Here is a 13,146-nt window from a genome sequence, read left to right on the forward strand (position 1 = left end):
ACTGAAAGTGGAGGAAAGAGGTTGAAATGGCTTCCCGAGTAAGACAGAGGGTATTAGTGAGTGAATCCTGACTTCTAAGCTTTGGGGGGATCCAGGTATCTGACTGGGATTAGGTGGAAATAGTTAGTTCCTGCCCAGCAAGCACAATTAGAAGTATCTCGGATTATTTCCCTGCCTTCTTACCTGAGAACCAAGCCTTCTCCAACTGCATAAGTTCCTTATATATAGGTAGCAATCATGCTTGGATGGCGACAATTAGAGGAAACAGATGTGGCATAAAAGCGGCAACATTACCAGTAAAGTGACATTGAGAATTTTTTTTTGGCTCATATCGTCCGTTGGAGTAGACTGCATTAATAAAATGGTCAAAACTCAAGTAGTAATGGATATCTAATTGTTTTGGTGATGAACGGACGACTTGTTTGGGTCATAAAAGAGCATAAAATGGTTTGCCAGCCACGGGTATTAAGTTCACTGTCACACAGGGACAAATAAACCATTAAATAATCACATTTATGTCAAATACACTCGATGATTAATTGATATTTTTAAATCAGTGATGATTTAATTGATTAATTAGCAACGCTGCATGGAGAAATAAATATCCCACATTTCAATTTGACACTTTTGCTCACTCCAGCTTTATAAAACAGGCTGCAGATTTTTTTATTTTATCTAATAAATGATGAAGCTGGGAACACAATTTATTCAGGGATTAGCTATGTGAGGCAGGGTGAGTGTCCACACACCATGGTCTTTAATTAAGGCCTCAATGGCAATACATTTTTTTTTTTTTTTCCTTTCAAAATCCCTCACTGAGGCAACCAGACACCACGTGTCTCCCCTCACATCATTACATTCTGCTGCGTCTCCCTTCTTGCACACCAGATGCCAGATATTGTCTGAGTGCTGTGGCTTCTCAGTCCTCTCATGTTCTGAATAAAGTCATTAGAGATATTTATTTAACTGACACATGCATGTATCTCAGTAACCGAGAGCCATAATGGAAGAATGAAGCCGGTTGATTTATGTCGCCCGTGCCTGGAAACTGTTTAGAGGCCCCAAGAACACGGTGGCATCTTAAATTCTCTCAAACTCTCCAGTTGTAATCCTCCACTGAAGGAATGGTATTTAATGTTGTTGTTTTTTACATTTTATTACTACATGGTTGTATTAACCTTCATGCAACCTTTGAAAATAAATAACGTTCTTCATCTCCAACCAGAAACTGATGTCAAATATATATATTTTATAAATATTTTTGGGGATTTTAATACCAGATTTTCAAATGCAATTACATATGTTTTTAACATAAAAAAAAACATGATGAAAAGATGTCATGGCCATCTGTTATTGTTTGCAAACAGCATAGATTTTTTTTTGCTTTCATTTGAAAGCTCTTTTTGTGTAGTGTCTTTTACTCACACTCATCGCCTTAAAAGCCAAAAATGTCCAACACGTATAAACAGATATTTAACAACAATACATTTTTTCAACTTAAATGAGTTGCTTTAAATTTAGAAATTAATGCATTTTCCGTATTTTCTGAATCAGCCTCTACTGGACATGTATTATTCAACATTCAATTCAAATTTACATCTATGCCATTGGTTTTAATGGTGACACTTAATGTACATTAGGTGATGATTCGAAAAACAATGTGACACAGAATTAATTGATAACTATTTGTTCCGAAGTTTGTGGATCACATGTAGTTGGGTTGATTCAACGTTAGTTTTCAAATAATGAATTGTGTGTGCCTTGATGCATGGCGGCAACCTCGGTAGGCGAGAGTGACTTTGTTTGCTCTTTGAATTCAAGTCATAATGTCAGACTCAAGTTTTTAATGAACGTATTGTCATTTAATAAGGATGATAATTATATTGGAATTGGGTCTAAAACCGGCTCACTTTTGTTTATGACCAGGGCTCGTAGCCCGGAGCACCGCTGCCTTTACGAGCGCTGCATATCTTTAGTTCAACTGTTAAACTTTTACTGCCCTTTTGTAGACGATTGTTGTTTATCCGTTTCGTCTAATAAACGTTTCATTGAGTAAAAAAAGAAAATCACGATTTCTTCACTTTCTCCTGACATACATTAGTTGGCATTTTGTAATTTTCTGTCATCAATAAGCCACTTATAAAACCAAATAAGGTGCTCATAAACGTACATAATTCAGCATATGTGTTAATAAAAGCTTCATTAAAACATTTATTATTGCTTTTGAGGCTTTTGCGCTTCATTGACAGCACTGAGATGTTTAATAACAAAGATTTATTCCAATGACCCTGGTCAAAATGCATATTTGTTGTATTTATCCATGTCATTCGTCGTCTTGTACTTGATAATTAGTGGAAGGATCCAGACAGAGACGCATGGATCGCTGCGCAAAGCACCTTCAAATGACATGTAAAACCATTAGGAGTTTGTGCGATACATCCATTGCCACTGTAGGTTAGGACACCTCTTGTGGGCGATCTCAGACATGACTGATTGGATTTTAATGAAACTTGTGGAAGGCATTAATCTAAGTGCTTACGGCCCCGCTGTCAAAGTTACCCTCATTATCAAAATTGCACTGATCAGATCAAGCGAAATGATGCATCGCAGCGGCGCTGAATGTTGGCGTCGTGATTACAGCTGACATACATATTTCGGATTGGCTGCGACGGAGTCTGTCGCTCAAGCGAGGAAACGTGTTTACTGTTTGTTGGTTTTTCCCCCCCCACCATTGTTTTCTCTTTTTTTTTTTGTACACTGAGAACATGATATAGCTGTTTTTCTCCCGAGACACCCACAGGGCAAACTTGGGGGTGGTTTGGTGTCTGCAATATTATAAATAACACAGTGAGGATGAAAGGCAGTGGTGCTCTCTCCTTCCCCATCCTTCTGTCTTTCCTCCTTTCCTCCCTCTTGCCCTGCTACTCATCTATGCTCAACACGAGTGCCTCGGCGTTCGCGTGTGTGGCTTGAATTTATATGAACGTCTCCCTGGTGAGGGACAACGGGGGCCAAGTCATTGATATGTGCAGGAGGACTCAGGATAAACAGCCCACGCCAAGCGGTGTTACACCAGCTTGCCTGATACATTTTGATTGAGCAAAGACACAGGGGTGGAGATGGGGGGTTGGAGGGCAAATGGAATTGGGGGGTCGGGCGAGGGGGGCTTAACAGCCAGGATAAAATGACAGAAACAGAGCTTTTTTTTTTGGTTTCTTTTTACCTGGTTCTCCAGTTGGCACAAAATGGACCCACAGTGAACCGCATGGTGCCTCAGTAGATAAATGGACTGCACTTATATCGTGCTTTTCTAGCCTAATTGACCCCTCAGAGTGCTTTACACTACATGTCATTCACCTATTCACATGCGCGCACACATATGTTTGGATCGGCGTCGTGCCCAAAGATACTTCCCTCACGAGGAGCAGAGGAGAGATCAGACCACTGACTTAACGATTTGTGCAACAGCTTTGGAGCACTTTACCAAATAGCATAGATGCCTTTTAATTCTTTATTTCTTTATTTCTTTTCTTCTTATTGTGCTGCTTCCTCGCTTAAAAAAAAAATGGACTGTTATTTATTTGTGTCACGGAAATCTCTTTTATTTTCTTCCAGACGATTCCTTTTGTCTCATTGAACAGCCAACAATCGCCATTCCCCACTCGCCCTCCTCGCTTCTCCCACTATGTTTCGGCGCGTGACACGGTCAGCCTCCTAATGGACCAGAAATTCATGTTGGAAAAAAGTCTTTTGGCCCCAAACACCCCTTCACTCCATTGCGCTGTCTCTCCGCGTTGGATAACCAAAATAAGAGGTGGCGGTGAGACCTTGTGCCGCTTACGGCCACATTAGGCTCAGCCACCAAAGTGACACAGAATCACCTCGTGCATCACGTTGGCTTTGTTCACCCTGACAGGGAGTTGTGTGTGTGTGTGTGTGTGTGTTTCTGTGGCTCACCCCATGCTTTTATCCTCAAATGGATGTACCATTGGTCGGGGTCTTACTTCTCGAGTGCATTTTCCCACATAATCATTTTTGAATTTCAAGTCTTTTTTTTTTTTTTATTGCCTTCTGTTTAATGAGTGTTTGCTTTTAATGTCACAGTATGTGCTCGGCTACTTCCACACAATGTGCTGTTTTTGTACTAAATGTTATTTCTTCCATTTGTGTCTTTGATATTTGATGGAATTCGGTATTACAAATGAAATGTCCACAATAAGTTTATTTTTCTCCATATGCACATTTTGTCAGTGTACTTGAACATTTCTTTTTTTTTTAAAAAATCAATATTTAGAACTATGTTTGCTGACAACATGATTCAAATGTAAAGAAAAGTTGTGAATATGGCACACGCATGAATGAATTGCTATATTGGAGGAAAATCACACTATAACAACTAAAATAACACCAGAGCAAATTAGCTTTTAATCTATAGATTCTTTGTTGATATTAAAATTAGGCCTTTTAATTTTTTTATATTTCAAATTGTGCTTTTAAAATTTAAATGATAGGGATTTGAGTGTGCGCTCCACGTCGGCACATGGACACGATGGCACAAATGGTGAGTTTTAAAGTCACCGCTTCAAAGTTGAAGTGAAAGTTAAGACTTTTTTTGTCCCATTGTCAGAAAAAAACCAAAAAAAAAAACCTTGGTGATGCGTTTAGTTTTCAGCTGGGGACAGCAGGACGAGCCGAAAACACAAATTACACAGTTGTTACAGCCGATTTGTTAGAGAGCTGCTGCTATCGCACACACACACACACACACACACACACACAGGGAGACATTAGCATTCATTCAGAGTGGTGTTTGTAGCCACCTGATGAATAAATGTCTCTCTCCTTTTGTCTTACTTTTGTCACCAGCTAGTCACTGACTGTGTCTATTGTTCGCATCCTGATGCCACGTTGAGTCTTTTCCCATTTAAAAAAAAACAGCAGCCTGCATCTGGTGCCTCTTGTGGTTGATGAGTTTTGTCGTCCAAAACAACAGATGTGGGTTTCACACACGTGATCGTTTTTACTCATTACTAATATGAGCGTATTAGTCAGTGCGGCGTTATGAAGACAGAGCGAGTGCATTTTGCAGGAAACTCGAAAAAAAACACACCAGAAAAAGAAGAAGAATACAATCAATTTGTGTGTTTTTTCTTTTCCTTTGCTCAGGTAAGAGCTAAAGTGGAAGGCGGAATTTCAAAGACGGCTCATTTTTATGGCGAAAAGCTCGCCATCCGTCTGCTACTTAAGTCTGAGCTCCATTCAGTGGCCTTCCTTTCTCCAATTATCAGTTCTTTTTCATCTGATCCACAGAACTAATGAACAAACAAACACACACACACATACAGAGCTTTTCCTCAATTTACCACCTCTTATCAATTGCCTCCCTTTATCTTTTAGTGTTTTCTTCTTTCCATCTTAACCCTCCATTCCTCTTTCTCCGGTGCTTTTATTTACGAACATTGTTTCAGGTTGTTTTATAGCTTCCCTCAGGATCAGAGGACGGAAGACAGAAAAAAATAAAAGATGAAAGGACCGATGAGGAGAGAGAGAGAGAGAGAGAGAGACAGAGCAACACTCAAGGCTAAAGGGAGAAATGGATTTGGGGCAGGAATAAGTGCAAGTCATCAAGCGTGGCTTGGCTCTTCCTGTTTTTGTCTTAATAGTTCAGATGTGGTGATATGAAATGTTGATATGAGCTGGAGAGGACGACGGCGCGCGTTTAAAGCAGTCATTTGATCTAATGAGGTTTGGCAGTTGCTTTCGCTGCCTCGGTCGAAGCCCAATCATGTGAAATGTGGATGACTCAAATCGCATCAAACGGCCCCGAGAGTTATTTTCAGTTTGCTCCGGCACGTCTTTATTTTGACTTTCTTAAAAAAAAAGTGGGAGGACAGGTGAGGCGTCTTAACCTGACTGGATTCTGTGTTTTATGAGATATGGCGAGCGGAGTCCAGCGGCGAAAGAAAAAAAAAAACCGAGTTGAGGGAAAAAGTTGTGAAGTGCACGAGGCAAGCTGTCGCTGCTCAATAACACAGGCCTGTAATTGAGTCACATTTAAAACACACACACACACACACACACGCAGAGACAGCCTTTGGTTGGGCTGGGGTTATTTTACGAGGAAGCACACTGCATGAGGTGATCAGCATATGTTTTGTTGACATAAATTTTCAATTTATTGCCGTTGTCAAAAGTGACTGTTGGACAAAGTCGATTATTAACTGAGTAAATGGCCTGAGAGAGTTTTATGTGAACTTCCTTAATGGCTACAGTCAGTCTGTTTCAAATCACCCTCCCTCAGCACCCACCCACCACACTTACACACATGCGCGCACACACACACACGCGCGCGTCTCATCATCTTTTTCAGAAGCACAACATGAAAGCAGACGGTTACAATGGGATTTGAGTGTGTGTGTGTGTGTGTGTGTGTGTGTGCAGAGGTCTTCCTGAGCTGAATCACTGAGCTGAGACAATATTTTAGTGTCTTTTTTTACAAGTCATTAAACATTGTTGAAGCCGAATCACAGTCTATTATTAGGCCAGTTTATGCATATAAATCATTTCCAGGGACATTAAAACACCACCTAAAATACGGACTGTTCATTCTAAGGTGGTGCAAAACTGCACATGCACCTTTTCTTTCTATTTACTATTAAGTATGATTGTTAAAGGGTTGTAATTTTCCCCCCAAATCATGTTTTTTTTTCCTATTATTTATTGTAGATGGGAAATGAATGTGAACGTATGCAATGAGCAATTTAATTGCCCTAAGAAATATCCTTCCATTAGCAAGTAGTAGCATGTGGTAATAGTAGTTTCCCAAAGTGTAATATCTATTTAATATTTTTCCCTTCATTTATTCAGCATTGTTATCATAGCAGTCCGGTTTGGTGGATGACACTGATCACTTCACATGAGGCTCGTCGAGTTGCACTTTGCCTCGTCATTGTCCTAAGTGTTGCCACAGACGACTCGGCCATGTTTGCAGCACTGTGGCTCACATTTGGCACATTGGGACCGCCGCAGTTAAACTGATTTTGGGTTTATTATTCATCACTTGACTCGTACGACTTTGAGTATTTTGGCTTCTTGGCCTGGACCCCCTTTTTGAAGCAGTGTTTTGTCAGAGCAGTATAATTCCTACATTAGTTACAGTGGCTAATTTTAACATAATTTGGCCCACTTTTTAGTATATTCTTTGATACTACACAAAAGGGTGAGAGTAGCAGCTTATACACAATGGACTAAATATAGTTGAACACTATTAGAAGAGGGAGTCATTAGTGTTTCAAATGGACCGACTTCTAAAAGTCCTAAACCTGTCCTTTAACAGACTAAATTACTGGAACATCTGCTGTTACCATTCTGTTGAACATCAAGTAATGTGCTGTTTCAGTGTATAGTGCGAGCTATTGCAGTTAAATTTAACACTCTCTCAGCAAGGAGACTGGCGCGCCACGCTTTGCTCATCAGCACTTACATGTGCGTTGGAAATACAGCAGCGTTCGCCGCTTCCACTTCAACTGGCCTTAATAAGTCCATCCGCGCCTTATCAGAGCTCTGTCTGCGGGGCACAATGGTCAGATTGAGGAAGGACACAATAGGCCCTTTGAAAGGCTTTGTGCTCGGTGTGTGTTGTGTTGTGGTTTACCACTTGCGTGAGTTGCCCCCCCCCACCACCACCCTTATCACGGTGAAAGTGTGTGCATGGCTACATCGCCACTGATCCTTCAAGGTAAAAGGGGAAAAAAAAATCAATTTCATTCAATTTCTTTGTCCGTCCGGGTGTTTGTTGTTGAATTTCTGCAAGGAAAACAGTTACATTACGTTGTTATTTCTTCATAATGGACCTCCGATATGACGGTAACAGTAAAAGGTCAGGCGTTGGCTGTTCAGTGAGGGAAACAGAATCGTTCTTGCTGCTGTTCTTGCCGCAAACGGTAAGAATTCCAGGGCAGGCGGTGGCAGCGGTTGCTGTTTATCCACTGGCAGTTTAACTTAATAGGCCAGAGTGCTATGCATCAGTCTGTTGCAATTGCTATTGATCAATCGCACTGTATTTGTAACCAACGTAACAGCATACTGGCGTGCTGCATTTGATGCTGTCTTCCATTTTCCCCTTACGTGTACCATCGCAGAATGATATTTGGCATATTTCCGTTACCAGCTGTGTCATTGCTGTCCCTCTGTGTCAAATTATCTCCCGTTTTTTGTCTTTTCAAGTGTCCTCTTGTCCCTCTGTGGGCATTTGGCATTCACAGGGCCTTGTATTTACTTACAGCTTGCCATTATTTTTTGGTTTTGTTTCGAGTCTCGCCACAAATCCGACACACCACAACCCCGGTCCATCTTCCACCATTTCATAAGTCTTACGCTCTCCTCTCGTCGGGTTTTCAAGGATGTTTCGTGGCAATTAATTGTCACTCGAGTCATACTAGACTCCGCTGCTTAATAACTCCTGAAACCGTTGCCGCGGGACGCGCTCCGATGTCTCTCTGTCTGTCTCGGTCTCATTCTCGCTCCGTCTCGCGCCGTACCCCTCTCGAGGCACAAAAGAGAGAGCTGTAAATCAATTTGCATTCGACATCTGACATCAATCAGTCATGTTTTGGGAGAGTGGCACCACCTCCTCCTCTGCTGCTTTGTTGAGAGACACTAAGATGGATGGCTGTCATCTTGCCCAAGTTGAGCGGATCTCTTATCAAGGGCATTGTTTCCCCAAGAATGCACTCGGCTGATCACTCTGCGCCACCTGACTCGTCGACGGAGACTGTATAATCCGTCTATTTGACGTTGTCTTGTTTTGTCTGCCAGACACACACACACACACACACATACACAGGGAGGAAGCGGGAGAGACTATAGAATCTGTCACATTTTTGCTATATATTTTGAAAGTTTGACATTTTTTCTCCAGAATTTGGAAACATTTCATAGTCAGTGGCATCTTTGATGACCTGACTTGGTCTGTGTGTGACATTTAAGAGGGTTTATTGGCAGAAATGGACTCAACTACCCATGAGTATATTAAGATAATTGTATTATCACCTTAAAATACGCCTTTTACACGTACTTAACTTGGACAAGCAACAGTTTTGGATACACACATGTGTATATGTATATGTATATACTGTATATATATATATATATATATATATATATATATATATATATATATATATAATAATTGATGTGTGTGTCTTGGTGTACCTCTCTCAAGGCGCTGTATTGGAAGTTCTCATGCAGCTTAAGGTGCTGTGGCAGTTGTTTAGCAATTGGTGTCACCTTAATTACTTTAGAGCACCTTCAGATATCTCTTAAGAATAATATGCTTTGCAATAAGCCGTGGGGTCTTTGGGGGTTGGGGGGGGTGGATTTCGCAACAGTACGAGAGATAGAGAGCGAGAGAGAGAGTCATGAGGACAGACTTTATGTTGTCAGATGGTATTTAGTCACCTCACCTTCAAGGCCTTTACCACCTAATCAAATATTGACCCTTGGTCTTGTCTGAACCTGTGCGCTTAAACTGTGTTACGTCCTAATCGCTGTCTGCTTGTAAAGAACGACAATTCGGAGCGCGTTTGATTTTTGCCTCTTATTGTTCAGAGGGCGAGGGTTAAAACTGACCCAGAAATAGTTGATAATATGTCGTCGCGCGCACTTCTTTTCGCGTTCTTATCCGTCTGCTGCATTTGAGATGTAGGGAGTCGTCAGTGCCTCCGCATGAATAGCGCGTTGTTATATGCAGCACCGTGTCATGGTCTGGTGCCTTCTATTTGTGGAAGACGGCTTGTTGCTCTGATGGTTATTGTTATGTGCCGATGTAATGATTTATGGAGTGTGAGGCTCTTCCCCTTACCTGTCAAAACGCAGCCCTTTGCCACACACAAAATCATTATGTCGCCATAAAAAAACCGTCTCGTCAGAGCCCCGCGGACATCAATTTGAGTGTTATGCATGCGCCTTAAGCTACGTCTGCTCAAACAGACTCTCTCGCCGACAAGAGTCCAAACAATAACCTGTTTGTTTTGCTCTGTGTGTGTCAACAGGAAGATGCACAGTGAAATAAAGACCTACGGCTGTGAGCTGTGTGGGAAGAGTTTCCTGGACAGCCTTCGTCTACGGATGCATTTGCTGTCTCACTCAGGTAAGGGCAAAGAAATCCGACCAGCCCGAATTACGATGCCGCAACCCCCCCGAATCTGTAATTACTGTTGAGATAACGCTATCTGCTGTTATCACTGCTGGTGTTTACTGTTGGTTTTAGGAATAATAGATCACTCATTATGGCCAATGTGTACAGTCGCACTCAAGCATTATGCTCTCCGGGTTTTCCTTTCAGAAATAAATAAAGCGGAATTCAGGAGAATGACCACGTGGCAAGTCAGAGAAAATATAATCACTTTTTCAGTTTAAAATGTATGTTACAGCCTGCAAATTCTGTTTATGTTGTGGAAATACCTTCATAGAATTGTAGTTTTCCATCGAGGTTGGCTCCTTAAATTTCACATATAGCCTCTTTTATACACTTTCCAACTTGTTGTCTTTTATTATACCGTGGTATACGATTAAAAGGTAGGATCAACATGAATATATGAATAGTTATGCTGTCAGGGGTCAAATTAGTTCCGTTTTTATTGTTTTATTTGAATGGGTATGAATCAAGGAATATCCCTTTAAAATTTGGCGTTGATCTCGTTAAAGGGTCAGATTCAGAATGTTTCTCTTTAAAAAAAAAAAGAAGAAAATTCCTCACATTCCCTTCAGGTTCTTAGATAATAATGTTTGAATCATGATGAGCTGAAATATTTTGTTGTTGATCCTGATAATAACTTAGATTTGTGCTCAAAAAAGAGAGTCAAATCCGCCATTGTTTGGCCTTGGCTGTGGTACGCACTCATCTGAGTGCCATTGGAGCATATTTATTTGTTCACTTGCATTTTCTATCACTTCTATCTTATGCATTTTATCTCCCTCTCAAGGATGCAACCTTGTTTCCACGGTGGCGGCTCCAGCGCCGATTTTTTAAGTTTTCCGGCCTTGGGAGTTTTCATTTTCGACGGTTTATTTACATGAAGAGAAAACGCGAGGTAGCACCGCAGAGGGCGCTCGTCGGGTCAGCAATGCTCAAGTATGTGTGATTGGAAGGGAAGGTGCGAGGCACTGATGGTCCTTTCAAACACGAGAGTGAATTTCCTTTTCTTGCGCGTTTACACGGTGGTTTAAAAGCTGCTTTTATTCCTGCGGCGCACAGATGTGGCTCACGTCCATTCATAGATTCAAAGAGACTGATGTACTTCAGTGTGACTACTCCTAGTATTGGAAATAGGTCTTTTTTTTGTTTGACAGAAAGTATTAAAAAAGGGCAACACTGAGGCTTCTGTCGCTGAATAAAAATGGATACCTTTGCCACACACACACACGCTTTCTTTATCTCGCTATAAATATGCAGGGTTTTTTTTTCAATGTGTGAATGTGGAGCATAACCCAGTTGCAGTGATTTGTAGATTAAATAACTGCTCAGCCCAGTAAGTGAGTGAGTGAGCAGCACAGGGGAAACTTAACCCAAGAGGTACCTGCACATCATCAGCCGGTCATTGTGCACCTCTGTGACACCAGAGATCTAAAGAGGCAGCACAAACAGTCACAACACTGGACACATTGATTGGTCGAGTCAGACATTATTACACCCACCCCCCCAAAAACACACACACACACACACACACACGTACTCCTGCAGTCCCTGTGCTCTGAGTCTACTTAGTGCAGCACCAATTTAATAGCTTGGGCCGCTTTTTATAGGCAGCAAAGAGCTCCTCAGTCCTAAGGCCCTAAGTGCAGATGGTTTATTGAGACACTGTAAAAGCCATGGAACCTCAGAGGGAACCCCTTCTGCACACACACACACACACACAGATTCACACACAATCCAAAATCCATGTGTTGATGTTGGCCCCGGACTTGATACCCTGAATATTTTCCCGCGGTCACTCTAAGTGCTCCGGATTGTTCACTTGGCGTTGTTATAGTCAGTGGTAGCTTCCAAAGCCAACGACTGTCAGTGGGCAGAAGAACCATAATCGCCCGCAATTGTTTGTGTGTTTTTTTAAAAAAAAACAAACAATGCCTGAGACGTAGACGCCGACACTCCCGCTCCGTCGCGGCAAAGATGAATGACAAACTCCCGCTGTGCCAGTGAATAGGCTGAGTGCGCGACTCAGCGTGTCAAAAACAAAAAGTTGCTCCAAGGAAATGTTCACCGTTTATTTTAATATGACACCCCATTTTCACAGAAGAAATGACGGCGCTTTCATTGACTTTTACAGGTAATCATTTACCTGACGAGATCGGCAGCTGTTTAAAAATCGTCTGCCGTGTCAACAGGTTAATAAACAGCACAGTTTGTACTTGACAAAACTGTGTGTTGATGGCAGATGAAATGGAAACGAGCAGAAGAACCACACACTCCACCTTGAGAAAGGCAACCGAGGAGAAGATATGGGCAGTGTATTTTTAGACACAGTGGCAGCAAGTGCACCAACTTTTCTTCTTCTTCTTCTTTTTGTTTCCACTCTGCCTCGGTGCACGACTTCAACCTGTACTGTTACACACATCAGTGTTGATTCATAGCCACTTTGGTCTGGCGTTAAAGCCAAGACAAGCGCTTCTGTCGAGACGGGTGACAGTTAGGGAAGAGACGGCGCTGAGGCAAAGCCTCTTTGATAGTTTCTGTTGTCTTTTTTCTTTTTTTTGTGCACTTTCCTCCTCCACCTCCGCCTCCACCGTTTGACTTTCAAGGCTTTTTCTGGCTCTGACGCTAAGTCTTGATTTTTATCGCGTCTCCCTGTAATGATGACACTTCACCGAGTCCCAGAACCCTCAACCTCAGCCCCTCCTCCCCCCCCTCCTCCTTCACTGCCGCCGCCGCCGCCGCCGCCATCATCCTTCAGCTCGCTTCAGAAAAGACAGAATACTGAGGAGATGAAGCGAGAGAGAGAGGGAGAGAGTGGAGAGGCTTTTTGGTATGCGCAGCGTGTCGTGGATGTGGAGCGTTTTCAGACGCTGCTGCTGCCGCTGCCGCCTCCTTCCTCCCTTCTGTCTCTCACTCTCTGTCTGTCTCTCTGTCTGTCTCTCTGTGCTTGT

At 42.1% G+C, this 13,146-nt stretch overlaps 1 protein-coding gene across 2 annotated transcripts in view; it reads left to right on the top strand.

Moving 5' to 3' along the window:
- zbtb16a (zinc finger and BTB domain containing 16a) overlaps nucleotides 1–13,146 on the top strand; it is a 133,959-nt gene that overhangs the window by 41,929 nt on the left and 78,884 nt on the right. For both annotated transcript variants that reach the window (XM_044041795.1, XM_044041797.1), the window contains exon 3: nucleotides 10,053–10,150. In XM_044041795.1, the coding sequence (XP_043897730.1) occupies nucleotides 10,053–10,150 (98 nt within the window). The remainder of the gene's footprint in view (nucleotides 1–10,052; nucleotides 10,151–13,146) is intronic.

This window comes from Solea senegalensis, linkage group LG13 (assembly GCF_019176455.1).
Source record: "Solea senegalensis isolate Sse05_10M linkage group LG13, IFAPA_SoseM_1, whole genome shotgun sequence".
NCBI lineage: Eukaryota > Metazoa > Chordata > Actinopteri > Pleuronectiformes > Soleidae > Solea > Solea senegalensis.